We start from the raw sequence: 21,650 nt of genomic DNA on the forward strand, positions 1-21,650 counted from the left end.
TAAACTAGATGTTTTGCCCGCACTTGCGGGCTTAATCGTTTTACACATATATATTAGTTTCTATTTTATTAATTCAAAAATTAGCATGATAACTTATTATTTATGTTTTCAAAATAAAAAAATCAAACATAAAATTATATATATATATATATATATATATATGACGTAAATTTAATTAAAATATATATGTTTATTATTGTGCTGAAATTTTAAAAGTAAACATTCACATATTAAAAATATTTTAGTAAATATGTACAAATTTAGTTGATTAATGTTTAATTATAAATTTTTTATTTGTTATTTTCTAAATTTTATAATTGAAAAATAAATTTTAAGATAACAACACAATATATAAGAATTATCTTATTTAAGAAAACTAATATTATTAATAAAAGTTTGTTTGTAGTTATATAATTAATTATATATAAAATTCATTAAGGGTAACAATGACTTTAACCGCTTAATTATTAAATGTTTTAAGATAACAACACTATGTAAAAATTATCTTTCTGAAAAGAAAATTAATATTATAAGTAAAAATTTGTTTTTGATTATATAAAATATGTTTTAAGATAACAACACAATCTAAAATTTATCTTTTTGAAAAGAAAATTAATATTATAAATAAAAATTCGTTTTTGATTATATAGTTAATTATATACAAATTCATTAAGGGTAGTATAGATATTAACCGTTCTAACTTTTAACGTGAGAGCTCTATTGCAAAATTTACTTCGCAAATAATAGTATAGATCTCTTCGCGAACTAATTATGTTAAAAATGCTTATAAGGATAACAAATTTTATAGAAGGTTTTCCCTATAAATATAGAAGATTTAAGGAAATTATTTTCTCGATAAATAATGAAGGCTATATATAGGAATATATGATTAGACAAAAAAAAGTTAAGTACAGAAATTAATTAACTTGGGAAACAAGAAAGGCTTAAAAATAAGTAAATTTACATTTTTATAAATGAATTTAGTAGATCGGTTGATTGAATCCGAATATATTTACATTGCAGGAAATTTAGTTAATTCGGTATTGAAATAACATTACAAATTGCTTTCAAAAGATAAAATTGGTGGTTTGATTTAGGTTTAAGAAATTTCAAGGCCATCATGTGCATACCAAAACATTTCGTTAGGCGAAAGTAAGAACACATAAACACTATTCTTCTTTTTGTTTGTTTGTCTAGATTGACGTGAAGTTGTTTCTTTGTAGGAACATTGATAAGAGTGGTACCAAAGAGTGAGTTAGGGATTGATTCATACTAAGATCGATGTATATTAGCTTTGTTTAGGGCGTTGATCGTGCCTTTCATTGAGTTCTTGGATAGGATTAAGTACCTGAGAATGATGGGGAAAGAAGGGGGGAGTTGGCCGGAGATTTGGTTCATCTTTAGAGGTCTAAATGGAACAAGGGACTAGACACATGTTTAAGGTTATTGGATGAATTGGTTTGAAGCTAAAACAAGGACTTTGAGACGTGGAAGTGTGGTTAGAAAAGGAGGAAGAGAGCTGGTTATAGCTAAGGTCAAGAGTATGGAGGTATCAGAGAGATGAGAAAGAATTGGGTATAGGTCCGGTAACTAAACCAGAGCAGGGAACAAGTTGTGTCAAATAGGTTAAGTTGGAGACACAAGGAGATAGCAAACCGGAGAGATTAGGGCCAAGAGATAAGGTGGCAACGCGGCCTAGAGATGTGCAAGTGAGACTAGAGGAGGAAGAAGGGTCAGGGACAAGTGGTTACTAAACGGAGCATGTCAGTTAAAGAGTCTCTGATGGATTAAGAGCGGCCCGGTCCATAGGAGCTAATGAAGAGAAAGTAGAGTGAACAAAAGTGAGACATAAACCTTACAAAAAATCACATTAAAACAATTCAAATAAACAAAAGACATACAAGGTTTGAATAAAAAAAAAAAAAAGACATACAACAACTTAAAAGAAAAACTGATAACAGTAGCCTTGCAACAGTTCACTCAATCTGAAATTCTAAAGGAACCGAGTCCAAATTTGGAACATATGCACAGTGAGAAAACCAACCATCCTCGCCATAACCTATCTGAATCTTATTGCACCTGTCTCCCTTCACAATATGGATGCAAGGCTGACTACTTCCATCGCCACAACACATGAATAAGGTCTTATCATAGATGAAGTAACTAACCCCATACATTTTATTACACAAGTATGGCAAGTTAGTTGCTGTCAAGGTCATCAAGTTTATCCACACCACTTCTTTTTTATCATCAGCCTTATCCTTAGTTACCCAAATTCCAATATTCCTTGTTAAAAAGCATTGCTGTAACAACGAAAACCGATCTCCTTTCCAAACCGCAAGGAGATGTTCATTCCAAGAATGGTCATCTTCAAACGGAGGAAGAAGACAAACGGGTTTGAAAATCTCATTCGAGAAATTAAAGCTTTGGATGAAATACTCACAAGTCTGGCGATTGTAAGCAATCCAATACAAATTTCCATTCAAGGACACATGTGGCCACCCTTTGGCTTCGTTAGACATGTCACATATGTACATGTCCTCCTCAAGTGTATTAATATACCTCAACACGTGAGAGGCACACTCGTAAATTGCAACTTCCTCGGGGTGGGGGTAGTACAGTAAAATCTTGTGAACCTTTTGGGGTCCACTATTGTCGTATCCTAAGCCAAGAACAGTGAAGTCTCTGTCCACAGACAACTTGATCAAGTTTAACTGTCTCGAGCATGGATTCCAAAGCGCTGTCTCCTTCTTCCAGAGAAATGGATATTTACAGAACAAGAGATCATCGCAAGTACTGATGGTACCATATTCCGAATTTAACTCCCTGCAAGAAGAGTGCAGCTCACGCAAATGTATCTTTTGATCGATGATGTCTATCGAATAAATCTTTGATTGGGTTAGGAAAATGAACTGGGGACGGGAGTGAGACAAGTGCTTGTTGATGAAACTCTTGTTGTTGAAAAGAGAGTTCCATCTCTTAGACACTGCTCTGAATCGAACAAGAGATTTAGGTGGAAGACGATAGAGTATTTCTTCCTCCAGTTCCCATGGAAGCATAACATGCAGAACCATTAGATATTCTGATTTTGATATTAAACTTTGATGTAATAGGGTCTTATATATCCTTTTCTCCCAAAGGAAACAATATATCATATAAGATCCAATATTTTTTTTTTGGTAATGCAATATATCTTTCTCTCTCAACAGGGAGTAATATATCATAGAAGATTCAGTATATCTTTTTTTTTTGTAATACAAATGCTCTAATTGGTGACCATTAAATATGAATAAGAATGAGCATGCATGAAAAAAATGAAAATAAACAAAATAAAATGAATAAAAATAAATATTTATTATTTTTGTGTCATATCAATTTTGATAAGAAATATTATTTTTCTATAGTTCTTTAAAGTTTAAATAATGATAAGAAATCATACGCAACAAATATTCTTAATAAAATTGTGTAAATTTTAAAGAACGAGTAGGAATTGATTATTCTTTTTAATTCCTTACGTCACCATTTATATCCTATTATATCTTTTTTCTCCAAAAAGAAAACAATCTATTATATACGATGTTGTTTGAGGCTAAAACAAGGACTCTGAGACGAGGAAGTGTAGTGAGAAAAGGAGGAAGAGAGCCTGAGAGTTGGTTATAGCTAAGGTCAAGACTGTGGAGGTTTGAGAGAGATCATAAAGAATTGGGTATAGGACCGGTTAAGCTGTTTCTAGTCAAGGAGATTAGTATAAGGAGAGGGATGAGATCGAACCGAAAAGGGAGAGGTCCGGTGACTAAACCAGGGTAGATAACTTTGAAGATGGATGAGATTCGGTTTTACCATTTTGGGAGACGACTAGAAAAAAACATTCGACTTAACTCCTAATTCCCTTTTGTAAAGTTTTGTGAAGATGATACATATAAGTTATACTCTATTTAGCTAATATTAACAGACGTTTAACAACTTTAAATTTCAACATATCATGTGTACTATCATCCAAGGAAGATCTTTTGTTTAATCTTTGTATCAAACTGAGACATCATAAACCTTACAAATCACATTAAAACTTCAAATAAAACAAAAGACATGCAACAACTTAGAAGAAAAACTGATAACACTCTACTTGCAACAACTCGTTCAAATCTGAAATTCTAAGGAACCGAGATCAAATTTGGAACATAGGCACAGTGAGAAAACCAACCGACCTGGCCAAAATAACTAAAGCCATAAATCTTATCAAAAAACGTTGGCAAGTTACTTGCTGTTAAAGTCGTCAAGTTTTACCAAACCACTTTCTCTTTATCATCAATCTTATTCTTCATTACCCAAATCTCAATCTCTCTTGTTAAAAAGGATTGCTTTAACAACAAAAACCATTCTCCTTTCCAAACCGCAAGGAGATGTTCATCAAGACAAACGGGTTGGAAAATCTCCCAAGTAAAAATCAAAGCTTTGGATGAAATATTCATGAGTCTGGCGAATCCAATACAAATTTCCATTCAAGGACACATGTGACCGTTTAGCATTTTCAGATATGTGCATGTTATTGTTAGGTGTTTCAATAAACCTCAACGCGTGAGAGGCACACTCGTAGACCGCAACTCTCTGGCGGTCGTAACCTGTGTAGAGTAAAATCTTGTGAAACTTTTGTGGTCCACGTATTGGTATCCTAAGCCGACAACTTTGAACTTTTGGTCCACGTACAACTTGATCCAGTCAACCTGTCTCAACCATTGCACAAGGCTGTCTCCTACGAAAAGAATGGATATTTACAGAACAAGAGATCATCGCAAGTAATGGTTCCATATAACGAATTTAAACCCCTGCTGCAAGAAGAGTGTAGCTCACGCACATCTATAGTTTGATCGATGATGTCTATTGAACAAATCTTTGATTTGGTTAGGAAGATGAAGTGGGGACGGGAGAGAGACAAGTGCTTCTTGATGAAACTCTTGTTGTTTAAAAGAGAGTTCCATCTCTTAGACACGGCTCTGAACCGAACAAGAGACTCAGGTGGAAGACGAGAGAGTATTTCTTCCTCTAGTTCCCACGGAAGGCTGCTAACATGCAGATCCATTAGGTCTTCTTTTTTTGATTTAGCTAGTTACTAAATTATTTCTCTGATAATAGGATTCGATCTATATATATTTCATCCTTGTTAAAAAAGGAAACAATATTTAATATATATATATGATCCCATATCTCTTTTTCTTGTTAGGGAAAATCAAACAATATATGTTTTTTTTGTAAAAATTCTTTCGTTTCATTAAACTAAATCTTTTCACGAAATTTGATTGTAAAAAAGGCTTATAAAAATAAAGAATTTTATTACTGCCCATGTGATAGGAAAGGAAGTTTTCCCTGTAAATATAGAAGAGAAATACGGAAATTATTGTCTGAGGAAATAACGAAGGCTATATATAGGAATGTGAATTGACAACAAAGTTTAATATAGAAACTAGAGTAACTTGGCAAACAAGAAACTTGAGAAACAAACTGATAAATTAATAGTTTTCATCAATGAATATAATAGACCGGTTGATTCGATCCGAATATACAGTAGTTTTAGTTAATTTGGTATTAAAATAACATTACAAATTGGTTGTTTAAGAAAAACTTGCAGGTTTGATTTCAGTTTTAAAAAATTCCAAGTCGATTTTCATGTGCATAAATAGAATGACAACCATTACAACGAAAAGAACATGTCCCAACCAAAACATTTCATGAGGCGAAAGTAAAAACACAGACACACACTTTTCTTTGTTTGTTTTGGCACTGTAATAATAAGCTGATTAGATTCGTTCAGACGGTCGAGTCTGAAATATCTCTGGAAGAACCTTCGTAGTCAACGTCTTCCTCTATGAGCGGCCGCAGGATCGTATCCCTAAACTACGAGCACTGACGCAGTGGTTGAAAAATCCGACGACGAAAACAAACCTCCAACTGGTCCTAACTCCGGACAATCCGTACTGCTAACCAACGACGCAACCGCCGCGTTTCTCCCCACGATGAAAAGATTGCATTTGCTCATCGCTTTAAGCGTCGCGTTGACATCATCTCTGCTCTCAACGACTCTCTCCTCGTAAGCCAACGACTCATTCCCTCTCGGATCGTTCAAACGAGCTTTGTGAACCATAGCTATCGCTGATGACCACTAAGAGAGCTCCATTAGACGCATAGCGTAGACGCAGAGACGTCCTCTTTGTCCTGTCCCTCTTGATGACTCGATCATATTGATCAACGTTGGGATGTTGCGTGTACTGTTGAAGCAAGCGAGTATCCGTAGCTCGGAGTCATGATCTTTTCTCTGGATTGTTCTATGCTTGTACGGTGCTCCTCTCCTCGCAGGCTTGTAAATAGCCATCAGAAGTGGAGTTGTGATGAAGGTTGTGACCAACGCCATTATGGCTAAGATCGCAAACGCTTGATCATTCAGCACCTTCTGGTCCTTGCCGATTTTTAGAACGATAAGCTCTACTAAACCTTTGGTGTTCATAAGGACTCCAAGCGACATGGCTTCTCTGAAAGGAACCTTGCAGAGCAGCGAGGCCACAACGGTTCCTCCAATCTTCCCGAAACAAGTGGTGAGTATGACAAGAAGTAGAAGTCCCCACGATTGTGCTCCTCTGATCGTTGTTACATCGGTTTTGAGAGCGCTAGACGCAAAATAAAGGTCTTCTTTAGGAGTCACTATAGCTACAACAAACGCCCCGAACAGCGCGTGTATCCCAATAGTGTCCGTCACAAAACTCGCCGCTAAAACCAAGGTTAAAGTGACACAGACATAGAGTTCCTTCACAGGCTCTCCTTCGGGGGACAGCGTCTAGCCATATAACCAAGGAGAGGTTTGATTGCCACAACTGCAAATATCACAAAACCAGATCCAGAGAGAAGAACCCAAAGAGGTACAAGAGGAGAACTGTCATCTCCCGAGAGAGCAATCGCAAGCGCGAGGAGTATCCAAGCCGCGATATCGTTCACTCCCGCTGCAGACATAGCCATACGTCCAATGTCGGTTGTTAGAAGCTTTAGCTCAGCTAGGATACGAGCAAGCACAGGGAAGGCGGTGATTGATAAGGCAAGCCCATGAAACAAGAAAAACAGAAGACCGATGTTTGCGAGAGTGTCTAAAACGGTCAGGCTCTTGTCTGGGAAGATGGTGTCAATGTACACCTTGCTTCGTCCCAGAGCAGTATCCCTCCCTACGGAACCATTGCATTGCCAAGCGAGGGATGAGACTTGGCCGGGAGGAGAAAAGGAAAACAAAATCTATTCTGCTACGTCTCTGTAATTCATAAACAGAAACCACTTCAAGAAGTTAGGATATAAAAGAGAGCAACAGAATACTATTTATGTCGACAGTGCTAATAATAGGAAGAAGAGACTGAGGACATACCAGCTCCAGGGTAAGCATACACCTTGCACCTTTTCTATTTATAGACTATCAGTTACTTAACTTCCAACCACATTGCATCTCTCCTTCACAGACATGAACTCCCTACACTCCACCATCTCTGTTATGTCAGCTTGTCCTAATTTTACAAGCACTTGAACATGTCTCCTGAAAAAGGGCAATTTGATGTCTTTACCCCCTTCAAAGATTCCTAAACATCAACCAGTTTCACTTACATCAATGTATATGCATTGGATAGATGATATGAAATACACAATATTTCTTGAGATGCATTAAAAGGGGTAAGAACAACTCACAACATTGTGGAGAAAGAAGTCAACATTGTTCCTAGCCGTTTCATCTACATTCAAAATTGGTGATCCCTTTCTCAACGCAGAATTTTGCTATAGTTTCTCCAACTTTATTTGCACCTCCTAATCAATTCCAAAGGCAGTTTAACTTTAGACAATGTTTGTCTCATTCACCCATACAATATGTAAATCTAACTGAAGCTAAAGGTCTCATGCTAAATCAGCGGGTATATTCTGTAGACAGGCAGGGGTAATGAAGAACTTACAATGGTGGGAGTAGCTCTTTTGTCGCCAAACTCCTCAGAGATCAGAGTCTGGTTTTAGTGACCCGAAAATTTAAAATCTTCTTAAAGCAGGAGATTCAATAATGTATGATCAAGCATGTGGTTTAGTTTGTCAAACTATCAACATATTCATTACGCCAACACTATTCGTAACTTCACTATAAAAACATAGTTTTTATCTTCCTGTAAGCACTTAATTTCATCAGAAAGATTCAGTGTTTCCCTAGAATTAGACCCAAGTACAAGAACATTTACTTGCAATATAGACCCATACACATAGAACCAAATCTTCAACAACAGAAGAGAAGAGACAGATTTAAGAAACACCACTAAGCTCTCTAGTCATAAGCTAATGCAATGAACGACCCAGCTTAAGCTTCATTCACAATTCTTCCTCAGCTCTAAGAAAGCTCCAGAGATTAACTAAACCTCTCTACTCTCCGACGCCGCAGCTCATCTAAAGGAAGATCACTAGAAGAAGATGAAGAATGTGCCTGTCCCTGGTTCACTGACCATCCGTTTCCTCTACTCCTCCCCGAGCCACACATCTCACAAACACTCTCCCAACCAGAATTGTCAAACGTACACGACTGGCATCTCCAGATACCAGGTCCTGCAATCCCATTCTGTCCTCTCCCCACTCTTCCTCTCCCCGTAATCCTCCTCCTCCGAGACCCAACCATACTGCTCACAAACCTCAACGGCCACGTCACCGCTCTAGCGACACCTCTAACCACCATAGCCACATGATCAGAGCCCGAGTAAGACCTCTTCATCTTCATGTAAAGAATCCCAGCAAGAATCCCACCTAAATGCCCAAGAAACGAAGCCCTCGGCACAAACATCTGCACCAGAACCAGCTCAGCCCAAGCAGCATACTTCGTCGGCACTAGTACCCCGTACACGCTGGTGTAATCCTCAGCCTGAGCATTGAGAACAACCTTCAAAGCAAAGAGTACTCCCGAGAATCCCACGGAGTACTCGTGGTAATACGCTCTCCTGTAGTCAAATAAGACATGCAGGGACTTGGCTAACAGCAATGTGACTCCTTGTGACATACCGAGAAGCGTAACGACCATAGAAGCAAACTGTGTGCTTCCCATGGACGTCTCCAGCTTGATTCCTTTCCAGAGAAGAGACATCATGTTGTAGACTAGGTGAGGCTCGTTGAGATGGTACAACGCTGATAGAAAGAAGCGTTTCAAGTCCTTGTGCTGTTCAAAAACAAACAAGACAAGTTATTTTATTTTATTTTTTAAGAAAAATTATTTCCGATTTTGAACCCGACGTGAATCGAACACGCAACCTTCTAATCTGGAGTCAGACGCGCTACAAGTTAGCATAGATCACAATCCCTAATTCTCCAAACAATCGAGATCGATGGAAACTGCAATCACGTGTGTGTAATCGAATTGAGGAGGTATACCTTGAGGATGAGGTTTGGATTGAACCAGACCTCGCTGATGTGAGGGATAAGGGGATCGAGAAACGCGGGCCGGAGATAGACGAGAGTGTTCGCGGCTAATAGACCTGCCGTCACCGGCGGTTTCCACGGCAGTCTGTAGTATTCTGCGACGGTGCTAATCGCTAGAAGCGGGAGCATGCCTCCGGTTCCCCTTCTTCTTCCTTCGCCAAAATTCGCCATTTCTTTCTTTCCTTCTGATCTTCAAATGGTTATTAATCTAAGAGTTATTTACATTGGGAGGCAGTTTCCAAGTTATTGTATCACTTAAAGGCAGTTGTTGCTAGTGGGGCAGTTTCAATGGGAAATGACTTAAATTGCCCTCCAGGAAACCGTAACCAGAATCAGTATTCTCTTCCATTAGTTAGATGGGCTTTTGAAATTTGAAATTCAAAATTCCCAGCTGGGCCCCGTCGATTTTAAGTGAGCGGTTTAATTGTGTCGTAAAATCTTTTATTTTTCACTCTTGCTTTCACGTTTAACGAGGGCTGGTGTGAGAAAACCTAAAAGCGATTGAAAGGGTGATTTCCGGGGGAGAAAAAGTGAACGGCACGATGTCGAAGCGGCGAAGTATACGTGGGGAAGAGACGGGGGCAGCGAACGCGAGCGCACGGAGGCGGAGCCTTCGTGGGAAAGAAATTGCTGAGGGTAAATTTTTTTTTTTAAACGCACCCCCGCCGCTGTCAAGTTTCCTTGGGTTTGATTTTTTACTTTTTTCTTTCTCACTCGGTACAGATTCGACGGAGGTGGAGGACGTTAAAGAAAGTCTACCCGGAAGGCTATTTGCAACAGACCGCTTTCCTAGTGAGAGGGTTAATACGTATTCGACCACAGATTTCCTGCTTTGTGTCAGGGATTTGCTTAAGGGTAGTGTTGAAATGGGGCAAATATTGGGCTCTTGCTTCGGGAGGCTGTTTAGTTTGCCTGTACGCCGGATGTTGGCGGGTAAAGTGGTTCACGGGATGTTGACAAGGCAAGTCGTCACGAAGAAGAAGTACGAACTGTGGCCGGTGTTTGGAGGGAAACCTTTCAGGTTCTCGTTGGTGGAATTTGGGGAAGTAACTGGGTTGCCCTGTGGTGAGTTTGAAGAAGGCTACAGTATCGACTACGAGTTGCCTCAGACAGAGGAGAACTACACGTACTGGGAGAAATTGATCGGTCCAGACCGTGATTTACTAGTTGAAGATCTCGTTAGGATGGTTTCAGACGAAGCAGAGATGCCGGGTTGGAGGAAATTGCGTCTGTGTTTGATTATAATTGTCGATGGTGTGCTTGTTCCGAACGCGCAAAAACCGAAGCCTAGTCTGAAGCATGTGAATTTGGTGAAGAATCTTAAGAAGTTCTTTGCTTTCCAGTGGGGCAGGGAGTCTTTTCTGGCGGCTATTAGAACGATGTTGCCAGGCCCGAAGGTAATGGGGAAGTGCGAGGACCCCAATGGTGATTTCTGTAAGAAGCTCAGACAAAAGACTGTCAGATTATTGGGTTTCCCCCAGGCTCTTCAGTTGGTTGCTTTCGAGGTGATCCCACGACTTCTTGTCCAGGCAGGTGGCGATGATAGTGTAACGCTGATGAATTTTCCTGGGAAGGTTTTGCCTCAACACTCCGGTCTGAATGTCTGTGATTTGCGGGAAGCTGAGCATGATCCCGCGGTATGTTTTTTTTTTTAGTTGTACGCAAGCACACACTTTTGTGGACATAGCTTATGGTGTACATTGCCGTGTGTACGCAGTCAACTGATGACAATTCACTAATTGCTTTGATTTGTGTAACGTATTTTGCAGCTGATAGTACAGCCAATGATGGAGATAAGTGGGGTTCACGAGGAGCGGTGGGGAGTTTGGGATGACGAGAAGTATGATAAGAAGGTGGATTATTTGACGGGCCTGATCAGGGAAGGGCATGTGTTTAGCAAGTCCGACTGGGGTGGTGGCGATTCTGGTGGACCTTTGTTTGTTTACGGGAAGAAAAATGACAAAAAGCGGAAGGGAAAAGCTGTTGGTGGGGTCACGGCAGGGCCGGTTCTAAAACAGAGACGGCTCAGTGGCTATTTCAAGCGGGAAATAATGGTGGATGGGGAAGAACACGCTAGGATGGTATCGCGGGTGGAGGAACTGGGCACTGAGGTGCTTAGGCTGAAAGAGGTCGTTGAAAAACAGGGAAGGCAGTTTGTAAAATGGAAGACTTTCATGAAGGGGAAGAGTGCAGCGAAGAAGTTTGGTAGTGTGAGAAGGAGAGATAAGAGGAAAACCGACGGCGGAGCTAGGGATGGCACAGAGGATTTTTATAGTGATGGGGGCGGGGCTGGTTACCGAAAAGAACAAATGAGTGGGGAGATTGGAGAAGACGATTTTTCACGAGAAGAAGGTGCGAGGACATCGTCGGAGGAGCGGCCGGCTTTGTTGGTAAGGATGAAAGAAGGCGACGGGGTCCCGTTGCAATGGGTCGAACCAGATAGCGGGGATAATGTTCTCTATCGTGCCTTGACCTCGCAAACTTACTTCGTCAGTGAGGAGGAGGTATGTGTAGGGGTAATAACTATCTGATGTTAAGGCCAAGTAGATTTCGGTGCTAATGTATGTTGATTGGACTGGATTTTCAGGGTAGCAGCGTTGACGGAGGTAGACGGGATGATGGAGGACAGGGCGACGGTTTAGACGAAAAAGTAAGTTTTCAGAACTAATCATATAATTAGTGATAGAAGCTGAATCGGTGTGTATTTTAGGGATTGAAAACATTGAATGCTTTGGTTGAGGATGTGGTGAAAGATGCGACTGTTGATGGTGGACACTGCAAAGGTCAGGTAGGCAGCTTGAAAACTGTGGTATTGTAACTCATAATATTGTGTGAAGCTGGCTCACTTGTGTGTTATGAACTGGTGTGCAGACGGGGAAAACAGGTGCGAGTGTCCGAATCAACGACGGGGATGAAACAGAGCGAGAGGTATAGTGACGTGGACAATCCTTTTATGTCCATGTGGAGGAGACGAGAATGCTTCTAACATGTGTACAAACATTTACAGGAGGACAGGCCTGGTGAGACTGAGTGTGGGCTGGGCGGCCTAATGACAGAGGGGGAGGTATGATGTACATGTTTAGAATGTTTATTATGCTGTACATGTTAAGAAGTTGATTTTGTGGTGAATGATCATTGTGGACATCATTTACGTGTGTACGTTTCCTAGTTGTTAATTTAGGTGCTAACAAAGCTACATATAATTGTTAATGTGCAGGATGGAAAGGCTAGGGAGACAGAGGGGCGTGAGGAAAAGGAAGAGGGAGGCGTTAGAAACATGGAGGTATGTTAACTTGTAGAAGTAGTGTATTTGTAGCTTTGGGTTTTCCATGTACAAACATTTGATGCTTTGTAGGAGGGCGGTTCCGAAGTCTGCGTGGACGATCCCAATACAGGTTTGGAAGGAAGTAACAATGAGGTATGGAAACGTGCATAAGTTTGTGTTTATAACTCTGGAGGAGGTATAGCAGGTGTTAATTTGTGATCAAACATATTTCTACTGGACAGGAGGGCAAGGTAAGGGAGACTGAGGGTGGGGTGCGTGATGAGAAGCAAGAGGAAGAACCCCGTGAGGTATGCTTTGGTAGATGTGGATATTTCTGGTTGAATGTGCACTGGGTTTTTTTTTTGATTGTACACGTGGACTAGCAACGCTAAATGTAGACGTGTGTACATGTTGAGTAGTTGTTAACGTGGTGAAAGAGCGTTGGGTACATCTTCTAGGTTGGTCCATATGCGAGTAGATGATTTAGGTGCTAACCTGCGTGCATACATTTGGTATTGTGTAGGAGGGCAAGGCTAGTGGGACTGAGTGCGGGAGGCCTGAGGAGAAGAAAGAGGGAGGCGCAAAAAACATGGAGGTAGGTTGACGTGCTGAAGTTTTGTTGGCCATTTGTGCGGAGGTTCAATAGGTGTTAATTTGTGTTTAAACTTGTGCTACTGGACAGGAGGGTAAGCTTAGGGAGACTGAGGATGGGGGGCGTGATGAGAACCAAGAGGAAGACGCACGTATAACAGAGGTATGTGAAAGTGGACAATATATGTTTTGTGTACTTGTGTACAAGTATTGTTGTACACGCGTACAAGTAAACGCCAAGTTTAAATTTGTGCTACTGGACAGGAGGGTAAGCTTTGGGAGACTGAGGATGGGGGGCGTGATGAGAACCAAAAGGAAGACGCACGTAAAACAGAGGTATGTGAAAGTGGACAATATATGTTTTCTGTACATGTGTACAAGTATTGTTGTACACGCGTACAAGTAAACACCAAGTATACATGTGTACAAGCTAGACTGGATGTACATGTGGACAATTAACTGAAGGTGTATTATCTGAGACGCTATTTGACTGTTGTTGTTTTTTGAGGCGCAGGTTGATGTATTGGATGGGTCCGGTGAAGACACAGCAGATGAGGAACCGTCCTCTGGGAAGATTATATTGGATGTAAGTGACACATCCGATTTTGGCGTTACATCCAGGCACGAGCCAGTGGAACAGGAAGGGGAGTTGGCGGCGTTGTTGTTAGCTAAGGATCAATACGTTGTGCCGGAAATTATTCCACTTGTTGAAGATCCTGATTATGCCTTCTTTGAACGGGTTTTAATGGCGCATTCAAAAGTGTAAGCGTAAATTTATTTTTTATTGTTTCGTGTTTGATGCATGTAGACTAATATGTTTTTCCTGTGATAGGTTGCATATAAATGCGCGTGGATATGATTTGGATAACGAGTTTTTCATTGACCTGGGCACACCATGTAAATGGGTGACAAGCACAGTAAGTGTTTTTGGTAATTTTGTTGTGGAGTTGGATTATGTACATTTATAGTTGGGTTGCTATATGTTCTGAAAGTTTACATGTGGCACAGCATATGGATGTTATGATGGAGTACGTGGGTAGTCTACATGCGGAGACTTTGAGAAAGAACCGGGCGATGTTCGTCGACCCTTGGTTTTCGGCCCATTTGCAAGGGAAGGGGAGATCTTTTAGAGCGGCTAGACGGAAAACACTCATTGCGGCTGATTCAAGGGCGACAAAGTTTCTGACAACTGAGGGGAAGCAGTGGGGTGTGGATGTAGACACATTGTACGCCCCTATGATTTGGGATGGAGACCACTGGGTAGGGCTTTGCATAAGGCTGACAACCTGGGATGTTCTTGTTCTGGATCCGCGTCCCGGTTATAAATCTGTTGAGGAAGTGGCAACGCTCATGGCGCCAGTTGTAGAGATGCTTCCGTATCTTGCGAAGAAGGTGTGTCCAGCGGACGCTATTCGGGAGCATCAGCTTGTGCCTTTTCATGTTGAGAGGGTAGCTGGACTGTACGAGAACCGACGCAGTGGGGACTGCGGGCCAGTGGCAGCCAAGTTCATGGAAATCCATGCTACGGGGGATGGTATAGCAAGGATGGCTGGCTTGAATGATGATCTTGTTAGTATATTCCGGAAGCAATATGCGATGGAGATTTACAAGGACTGGGTCTTGCCTTTGTATATGTGATGATTGTGGTGATGGAAGGGGTATTTTGGTTATGGATGTACGCGGCATTTGGTTGTTTTGGTGAAGTGTAGTAAAAACGGTTCATTTGTATTGCTTTCATACTTCGAATATTCAGAAGTTGTGTTTAACTGATCGTATTATTATTAGTTATAAGGAAATTGTGTTTTGTTCAATTGATTTGGTCATGAATGTTTTCCATTTTTTCTAGAAATGTTATAAAGAAGTTGTGTTCATATAGGTTAAGAGGTTAGCGTATGTTGACGTTGTGTGTTGTGGTTGCATAAGTGGACGCAGGAGAATGGAACGCAACAGACATATATTTCATGAAAACTAGTTGTGGACACATATATACTTAATAGGAGAGCGACATTTAACACAAAGCTGTGTACAATTAATATCAATGTACATGTGAGAAGTCCTTGTACACCAATAAATTAAGTAAGGAGTCGAGAGATGCATGACATAGATTATATATGAACATGTGGACGTGAGGTATGTTAACGGGTGCGTGTACACAATATAGTTAACAGGAGAGCGAGATATGACGTTAGAGTTGGGTACAATTAATATAACTGTACATGTGAACGTGAACATGTTAACAGTAAAGGTAGGTGTAGAGAGTATATGTACATGTGGATGGGAGGAAAATGTGGGCGTCGAGGGGACACATATATACGTAATAGGAGAGCGCCATATGACGCCAAAGCTGTGTACAAATAATATCAATGTACATGTAAGAAGTATTTGTACACCAATAAATTAAGGAGTGGATAGATGCATGACATATATTATATATGAACATGTGGACGTGAGGTATGTTAACGGGTGCGTGTACACAATATAGTTGTGTAAACAGGAGAGCGAGATATGACGTTAGAGTTGTGTACAATGAATATCACTGTACATGTGAACGTGAACATGTAAACAGTAAAGGTAGGTGTCGATAATATATGTACATGTGGATGGGAGGATAATGTGGAGGTGGAGGGGTCTGAAAAGTGGAAGTACTGGTACACAATTTATTGGTGTACAAGTAAGTAAGAAGTGGGAGAGATTCCTGTAATATATTATATATGAGCATGGGCACTGAAACTGACAGTGCGTGTACACAATAAATCGGTGAACAAGTAAGGGGGGAGTCGAGAGATGCATGTCGGATAATATTAGGAGTGGACATGAAAGTATGAGAAGGTGAAATTAAGAGTCAAACCATAAAGCGTCTTCCATAACAGCTCATACATGTTTACAAATGTTTGAACATGCAAATACATCCAAAAAACAAAAAAGGGCTAAGTGAGCTGAAGAGAGGTGAAGGCGCTATCCAAAAGTAGAATTTTCTGGATATAGAATTCACCAGTCGTTAGATAGGGACTTTGCAGTTGGTCCTATTGTGGCCAGAAACACCACAGCGACCGCACCTGTTGATTTTGGTTATCTTTGGGACCTGAAAAGTAAAATTTTGCAGGTAAGATCAGAGGTAAGAGAATATGACAGACATAAGTTGTGTTTATTTACCTGAATCTCTCCTGTAGAAGGGATTCGGTTTTCTTTGGGACGACCAGAGGGCCTGCGGGTTTTGGGAGGCTGGAGGGCTAGACTATCGATGGCAGGAGGTATATCATGGTCCCCTAAAGGGGCTTCAGGGTAGATGACCCCAGAGTAGGTTTCTCTCCATGTCTGTGTTTTGTAGCAATCTCCAAAAAGGTTGGAATGTGGGAGACCAATCGAGTCAGCCGCTAACAAAGCGTGGCCGCAAGGGATTTTCAGTTTTTGGAAAACCTGGCATGTGCAAACTTTATTATCAAGAGAGACGGTGTTGTTGTGCCCAAATACCCCCTTCACTTGGTAGCTCCAGTTAGTAATGTTTGATATGTTGCTCCCTTTTGTAAGCCTAATGTGTGTCTGCATAACAGCTTCTACCTCTGGTGTTGCAGATCCCCTGTGTTTTGCTGATTTTGTTCTCCTAGCTGAAAACCAACGAGTCAACATCCTTTGGATGAACATGAACAACTCAACGATTGGTGAAGGCCTAGCTTTACGTAATGCGTTGTTGAGTTGCTCAGCAACATTGCTAGTGAGAAGGTTGTATCGGTTGCCACTGAAATATGTGCGCGTCCACTTTGCAGTCCCTATGTCTTCAAGGTATTTTGCACAATCGGCATTAGCGACCCTGATTTTACCGAAGTGGTCGTTGAAATCTTTGCGTCTATAAGAGAAAGCCGCTGCGCAAACCATTTTAGCCAACCCTTTGTTCTTGTAACGGGAGACAACGTTCCGCATAATGTGTACAATACATGCCCCATGGTGTGCTTTGGGGAACACGATCTGCTTGGCTTTTAGAATAGAGGCATGACGGTCAGAAATGATGGTGAGGGTGTTAGAATCAGCAATTATCCTTTCCACTTTAGTAAGGAACCAGTGCCAAGCCTCGTCGGTCTCCCCGTCAACAACAGCGAAAGCCAAGGGGAATACCTAGAAACGTGTACACCCAAAATAGAGTGATCAAAAGACGGATATGTGGACTACGTAGATGTTGTACATATGACGAGTGTTTTGTGTACAACTTAGACGAGTGGACAATGAAAAACAGATTAGTGTATCTACTAGGAGGGGATACCTGGAAGTTGCCATCTTGGCCACTAGCCGTGAGGAGAACACCTTTGTATTTCCCGGAGAGATGTGTGCCATCGATGATGAGAACAGGTCGGACTCGACGGAAACCATGGATGGAAGCTCCAAAAGATAGAAAAGCATAAAGGAAACGAGTCTGATTCAGGTTATCTAATTCTGTTTCAATGGCTGTGACTGTGTCAGGGTTTGTGGCTTTCAGACGTTCAAAGTATGAAGCAATGTCCAGATAGGATTCCTCTGGATTACCGATGGTGTTTTCTATGGCTTTTCCTTTTGCCCTGTGGCACTTCATATATGAAGCAGAAACACGTAGGTCTTCCAAAACCATCTGCTGCAGCTGCGCTGATTTGGGTCCAACATTTGGTTCTCCATAGCGGGAACGATAGACGTGGGCAATAACTTTGGATGTTGCTCGTCTTTTGTAAAGGTCGCGAGATTCGAACGGGCAAATATGTACAAGGTTCGCCTTTTTGATAGTGTAGTACCCACAAGTGGTGAGCTCTTGTGCTAATATCCGCCAGTCACAGTGAGTGTCGTGGCAACTAAGAACAAATGAATGCCTTGTGGTGCGAGTTTGCCTGAAGTGGAAACGTTCCTTAATTGCGTAGATAGCTAAGGCAATTTGACAGTCCTGCTTAGATGCATATAGCTTGCCCACTGTTGGTTCTTCGTCGGGGTCGTCGAAGTTCAGGTCAGGGACGTCATCAGCTTCGTATGAGATGTCGTCAAAGAGAGGAGGTACGTCGAATTCCTCATCGCTAATTTCAGAGAGTGGGCGTGTCTCGCGCACTGGCGGTATGGGGGTGCTTTGTTGAGGACGATCGGTGTACATAGAATAAGGTGTACGCGTGGACCCATCTGAATGTGGAGTGGATGTGGACTTGGATGAAGATTGTCCATGTGGACGTTCCCTCTGGTGTACACCGTGAAAGTTTAGATCTTTCTTCCAATCAGTAGTCTCCTCACCAGATAAAAGGACTGTATGATCGAAAGCATTGCCAGTGGTGCAGTGTATTATGTGGGGGGCAGTTTTGGGAACTTGAATCCCGGCCATTACCTCAGCTACATCTGATGCGCCGAGGTGTTCATCTAATAAAGGATCCCAAAAATCGTGATCATAGGCTGCAGGCGGAACACCATCGGTGTCGGGGGGTTGGGAGCTTTCTGAGGGAGTGTCCTCGTCCTCGACTTCTAACCAACTATCGGGGATGTTATCAGGGTCTTCCTTGAACATTTGTTCCAACATCTCATCTCCACATGAGAGAGTCTCATCGTTGAGAGAAAAACGATGTTTTTTGGGAGGACCAGGGTCGTCCAGAGAGGTACCTCCAAAATGTGGGGGGGGGGGTGTTGTTAACAAGGGGGTGATAAGTGGGTGTGTCTGCAATGAGGTCGTCGTCTTCAAAAAGGGAGAATGATGGGATTTTGGAGGATGCGGTGGAAGGGGGACGAAACGGGTTGAGGTTGCTTTTGATAGGTTGATTAGGTGTGGTGAAGGGTAAGGGATTCTCGGCCACTTGACTACGTTGTTGGGTGACTGCTCTGGCTTCGAAAGTGACAAACATGTTCATTGTTCGGTGAGCTTCCAAGTGAAGAAAGAAATATGCAAGAGCACCATCATTTGTCATTATGACTGGCGGTGTAGTTACCCCGGTGACAAGCTCTTTGGTATTAGGAGGCCAGTAACTCAAGACAGGAGGAGCTCCGATCTCTGTTTCCGTGAAGAACTCCTTCGTAACGTTGGTTTTTAACTCCGACAGATTCATGCCGGGACGTACCGGGACGATCCTAGACATCTTATCCTTGTCAATTATAAAATTCCAACGACCGTCGGCGGAGGACCATTCGCCAGGAATGACCATGCAGTGAGACGACATTTGCGAACCCTGAAACAGAGTAAGCAAAACTATTATAATGTTAACGTACGTGCTTTATTTGTAAATGGCGTGTTATCAGACTAACCACTAAATTAGCGCTGATTGTTTTGTTAAGGATTCGAGAAGAGAGTTTTGCAGAGATAACAACGGCTGAAGATTACGGCCTCTGTTCTCTAGAAAAAAAAGATTACAAGAGTGGCCTAAATTAGCGATGATGGAAGGAGACACAGGAAAGATAAATCTGGACCATTGAAAAAAAAAAGAAAAAGGTGGATCTAAGGGTGGAAAAATTAGACAGATATAAGTCTTGTCATATGTGTCAGGATGAAGCTGGGCCGTCGGATGATAATAAGAGATGGGCGGTTGAGAGGTGTTCCCGCCAGTAAACTAGTTAGAGAAGTTACGGTTAGACTAAACTAGTTAGGACAAAGTGGAAAAAGGTAAAGAAGTTAGAAGAAAGTGTCCTAGTAGCAATTTGTGGCCCATTGTGTTAATATAAACTCATAAACTGTCTTGGGGTGTAATTCTTTCTTAATCTAATTTCAGTTACATATGTTTATTTATATAGATAGCGCAGCTTGGTCTCTACGAAAACAATTCTCGAGACGCTTCTTTTCAGACAACACGTGGGACCCACCAACCATCACATTTTAAAATATCGCTTAATCAGAAGCCTAATTAATTAATCTCTCTTTAAGGCCTAATTACTTTCTCTTACTCGCACACAGGAAATGCTCAAACCGAATGTTATGATAAAAAAAATGTTATACAAAATAAAAAATAATCAACACAACATTTGATTAAGTAAAAGGAGGGGCTCTCTTCTCAGTGATTTTCATCGGCTTTAGGCCTAGTGTTAATAAGCATTTTGCGAAGCATTGTGTTCTCGTTCATCAAAGTAGAGATCTTCTCCTCAAGTTCATCATTGTTGTTCTGCAACTCATTAGCTCTTGATTCCAAATTACTCACATACACTTTCTTCCTCTCCCTCGCTTGTTGTGCAGATACTCTATTCCTCAACAATCTGAAATGTAAGGAAAACTCACACTCATCATTTTCTTTTCTATCACATTTCAACGGCATCATAGCTTTAGTAACAAAGGCTAAGTGATTTACCTCTTGAGGCTTCTGTATTCTTTATCGACTGGGTTGCGTCCACGGGGGCGTTTGGCGTTTTGGGTCTGGTCCGTCTCCGGATTATTGGCTCCGTCATCGGCACTGCTGCTTACACCACCTGTTGATCCAGCTGCTTCCATGTCTGGAACCATCAACTCCTCCTCCTCGCTCTCCTCTGAAGATTATACAAACCACTTTTCTCAAAACCAAGATAAATTTAGAAAAAAAAAACAATTTTTGCATTTAAAAGCCTACCAGTTTTTTGCTTCTTGGGGGAAGGAGAAGAAGAACTCGAGTTCCCATTGGGTCGTTGAAGAGACATCAATATGTTTTTTTTTATTTGTCTTTGAGATTTTGATGAAGACCAAGAGTAGAGAGAGTAAGACGTTACTTTAGAATATCGAACCATTTTCTTTGGGACCACTGAAAGTCTGAAGCCAATCAACCACCATACAGTTCTCCAACTCGTTTTGACGAAAACTCTTGAATAAAAAGTTTTGGTTGGCTTATAAAAGAACACGTAGGTTCATGCAAGGCCACAAGTGCAAGAAAAGAGTTCCAATCCAATGGTCAAAACGTGCAGGTGCCGAAAGCCTTTTTCATTTTCTTTTCACCACTATACCTGATTTGGTATGTTTAATTGACAGAGCGTGTGGTTTTAAGACCCATTACTACTCTCTAGGATAATACAAACGTACTTGAAGACAAAGTCGAAGATGGCATAACTACCTGTGTATCTGTTTTGCATGGCGTAGAAGGCATGCATGACAAACTCATCATGTATTCATGTAGTAGTGGAAATTTCAGGGATCGTCATTCAAGAAGATAGTAGTGCTGACTGCTGATTGAAAATTTTATTCTTTAGCACGTTTACAAAATATAATTCAAAATTAATAAGAACATATTATTGTACTATTTTTCGTGATTCAGGACTCAGACGGATCTGTATATCTTCCCGGAACCATTACCGAACTTTGGTTTGTGCTTTTGTTACTCGTTTTCTTTTTTAAATTGGATCATGGCTAATGAGAGATGGGAATTTGTATATCCCTCAAAGAGACCACGTGCCT

At 41.1% G+C, this 21,650-nt stretch overlaps 8 protein-coding genes across 9 annotated transcripts; 3 read left to right on the forward strand and 5 right to left on the reverse strand.

Moving 5' to 3' along the window:
• Positions 1 to 541: 541 nt before the first annotated feature.
• LOC108870494 (protein SUPPRESSOR OF NIM1 1-like) lies at positions 542 to 5,372 on the reverse strand. Its single transcript, XM_033292440.1, has one exon. The coding sequence runs from the start codon at positions 3,222 to 3,224 to the stop codon at positions 1,977 to 1,979; it is 1,248 nt and encodes a 415-aa protein (XP_033148331.1). The 5' UTR covers positions 3,225 to 5,372; the 3' UTR covers positions 542 to 1,976.
• A 271-nt stretch (positions 5,373 to 5,643) lies between these two features.
• LOC103839176 (cation/H(+) antiporter 19) lies at positions 5,644 to 7,512 on the reverse strand. The gene is given in 4 exon segments (XM_033276398.1): positions 5,644 to 5,884; positions 5,922 to 6,814; positions 6,817 to 7,269; positions 7,465 to 7,512. Coding segments are annotated over 4 exon segments (1,476 nt in total). The 3' UTR covers positions 5,644 to 5,802.
• A 562-nt stretch (positions 7,513 to 8,074) lies between these two features.
• Positions 8,075 to 20,225, reverse strand: LOC103839166 (rhomboid-like protein 14, mitochondrial). The gene is made up of 3 exons (XM_009115657.3): positions 19,996 to 20,225; positions 9,415 to 9,668; positions 8,075 to 9,202 (listed from the first exon to the last, which is right to left on the reverse strand). The coding sequence occupies exons 2-3, from the start codon at positions 9,631 to 9,633 to the stop codon at positions 8,408 to 8,410; spliced, it is 1,014 nt and encodes a 337-aa protein (XP_009113905.2). The 5' UTR covers positions 9,634 to 9,668; positions 19,996 to 20,225; the 3' UTR covers positions 8,075 to 8,407.
• Positions 9,678 to 12,411, forward strand: LOC117134266. The gene is made up of 5 exons (XM_033292436.1): positions 9,678 to 11,099; positions 11,232 to 11,966; positions 12,050 to 12,112; positions 12,173 to 12,250; positions 12,334 to 12,411. Exons 1-5 carry the CDS (start codon positions 10,005 to 10,007, stop codon positions 12,394 to 12,396), a joined length of 2,034 nt encoding a protein of 677 aa, XP_033148327.1. The 5' UTR covers positions 9,678 to 10,004; the 3' UTR covers positions 12,397 to 12,411.
• On the forward strand, positions 12,462 to 15,014 carry LOC108870604. Of its 2 annotated transcripts, XM_033292446.1 has the most exons (4): positions 12,462 to 13,654; positions 13,833 to 14,080; positions 14,151 to 14,235; positions 14,327 to 15,014. In XM_033292446.1, the coding sequence occupies exons 2-4, from the start codon at positions 14,064 to 14,066 to the stop codon at positions 14,954 to 14,956; spliced, it is 732 nt and encodes a 243-aa protein (XP_033148337.1). In that variant the 5' UTR covers positions 12,462 to 13,654; positions 13,833 to 14,063; the 3' UTR covers positions 14,957 to 15,014. The 2 variants fall into 2 exon arrangements, with proteins under 2 accessions (XP_033148337.1, XP_033148335.1); XM_033292444.1 differs by having other exon boundaries at positions 12,462 to 14,080.
• On the forward strand, positions 12,512 to 13,990 carry LOC117127102 (high mobility group nucleosome-binding domain-containing protein 5-like). Its single transcript, XM_033276402.1, has 9 exons — positions 12,512 to 12,526; positions 12,680 to 12,745; positions 12,818 to 12,880; positions 12,970 to 13,035; positions 13,251 to 13,322; positions 13,410 to 13,481; positions 13,583 to 13,654; positions 13,833 to 13,904; positions 13,940 to 13,990. The coding sequence occupies exons 1-9, from the start codon at positions 12,512 to 12,514 to the stop codon at positions 13,988 to 13,990; spliced, it is 549 nt and encodes a 182-aa protein (XP_033132293.1).
• On the reverse strand, positions 16,362 to 18,879 carry LOC117134265. Its single transcript, XM_033292430.1, has 2 exons — positions 17,574 to 18,879; positions 16,362 to 17,428 (listed from the first exon to the last, which is right to left on the reverse strand). Exons 1-2 carry the CDS (start codon positions 18,831 to 18,833, stop codon positions 16,388 to 16,390), a joined length of 2,301 nt encoding a protein of 766 aa, XP_033148321.1. The 5' UTR covers positions 18,834 to 18,879; the 3' UTR covers positions 16,362 to 16,387.
• On the reverse strand, positions 20,197 to 21,031 carry LOC103839184 (transcription factor HY5-like). The gene is made up of 3 exons (XM_009115677.3): positions 20,836 to 21,031; positions 20,581 to 20,755; positions 20,197 to 20,488 (listed from the first exon to the last, which is right to left on the reverse strand). The coding sequence occupies exons 1-3, from the start codon at positions 20,987 to 20,989 to the stop codon at positions 20,290 to 20,292; spliced, it is 528 nt and encodes a 175-aa protein (XP_009113925.1). The 5' UTR covers positions 20,990 to 21,031; the 3' UTR covers positions 20,197 to 20,289.
• Positions 21,032 to 21,650: the final 619 nt, after the last annotated feature.

This window comes from Brassica rapa, chromosome A01 (genome assembly GCF_000309985.2).
Source record: "Brassica rapa cultivar Chiifu-401-42 chromosome A01, CAAS_Brap_v3.01, whole genome shotgun sequence".
NCBI lineage: Eukaryota > Viridiplantae > Streptophyta > Magnoliopsida > Brassicales > Brassicaceae > Brassica > Brassica rapa.

Bases quoted from the DNA above. Each gene is read 5' to 3' on its own strand.
- LOC108870494 (XM_033292440.1), bottom strand. From the start codon at position 3,224: ATGATATATTACTCCCTGTTGAGAGAGAAAGATATATTGCATTACCAA.
- LOC103839166 (XM_009115657.3), bottom strand. From the start codon at position 9,633: ATGGCGAATTTTGGCGAAGGAAGAAGAAGGGGAACCGGAGGCATGCTC. The intron at 9,203-9,414 runs GTATACCTCCTC...GTTTTTGAACAG, and splicing joins ATCCAAACCTCATCCTCAAG to CACAAGGACTTGAAACGCTT.
- LOC117134266 (XM_033292436.1), top strand. From the start codon at position 10,005: ATGTCGAAGCGGCGAAGTATACGTGGGGAAGAGACGGGGGCAGCGAAC. The intron at 11,100-11,231 runs GTATGTTTTTTT...CGTATTTTGCAG, and splicing joins AAGCTGAGCATGATCCCGCG to CTGATAGTACAGCCAATGAT. The intron at 11,967-12,049 runs GTATGTGTAGGG...CTGGATTTTCAG, and splicing joins ACTTCGTCAGTGAGGAGGAG to GGTAGCAGCGTTGACGGAGG.
- LOC117127102 (XM_033276402.1), top strand. The intron at 12,881-12,969 runs GTATGGAAACGT...TCTACTGGACAG, and splicing joins TGGAAGGAAGTAACAATGAG to GAGGGCAAGGTAAGGGAGAC. The intron at 13,905-13,939 runs GTAAGTGACACA...CGTTACATCCAG, and splicing joins CTGGGAAGATTATATTGGAT to GCACGAGCCAGTGGAACAGG.
- LOC108870604 (XM_033292444.1), top strand. The intron at 14,236-14,326 runs GTAAGTGTTTTT...CATGTGGCACAG, and splicing joins GTAAATGGGTGACAAGCACA to CATATGGATGTTATGATGGA.
- LOC117134265 (XM_033292430.1), bottom strand. From the start codon at position 18,833: ATGTTGGAACAAATGTTCAAGGAAGACCCTGATAACATCCCCGATAGT. The intron at 17,429-17,573 runs GTATCCCCTCCT...ACACGTTTCTAG, and splicing joins GCCAAGATGGCAACTTCCAG to GTATTCCCCTTGGCTTTCGC.
- LOC103839184 (XM_009115677.3), bottom strand. From the start codon at position 20,989: ATGGTTCGATATTCTAAAGTAACGTCTTACTCTCTCTACTCTTGGTCT. The intron at 20,756-20,835 runs GTAGGCTTTTAA...TATAATCTTCAG, and splicing joins CCCCAAGAAGCAAAAAACTG to AGGAGAGCGAGGAGGAGGAG. The intron at 20,489-20,580 runs GTAAATCACTTA...CTTACATTTCAG, and splicing joins GAATACAGAAGCCTCAAGAG to ATTGTTGAGGAATAGAGTAT.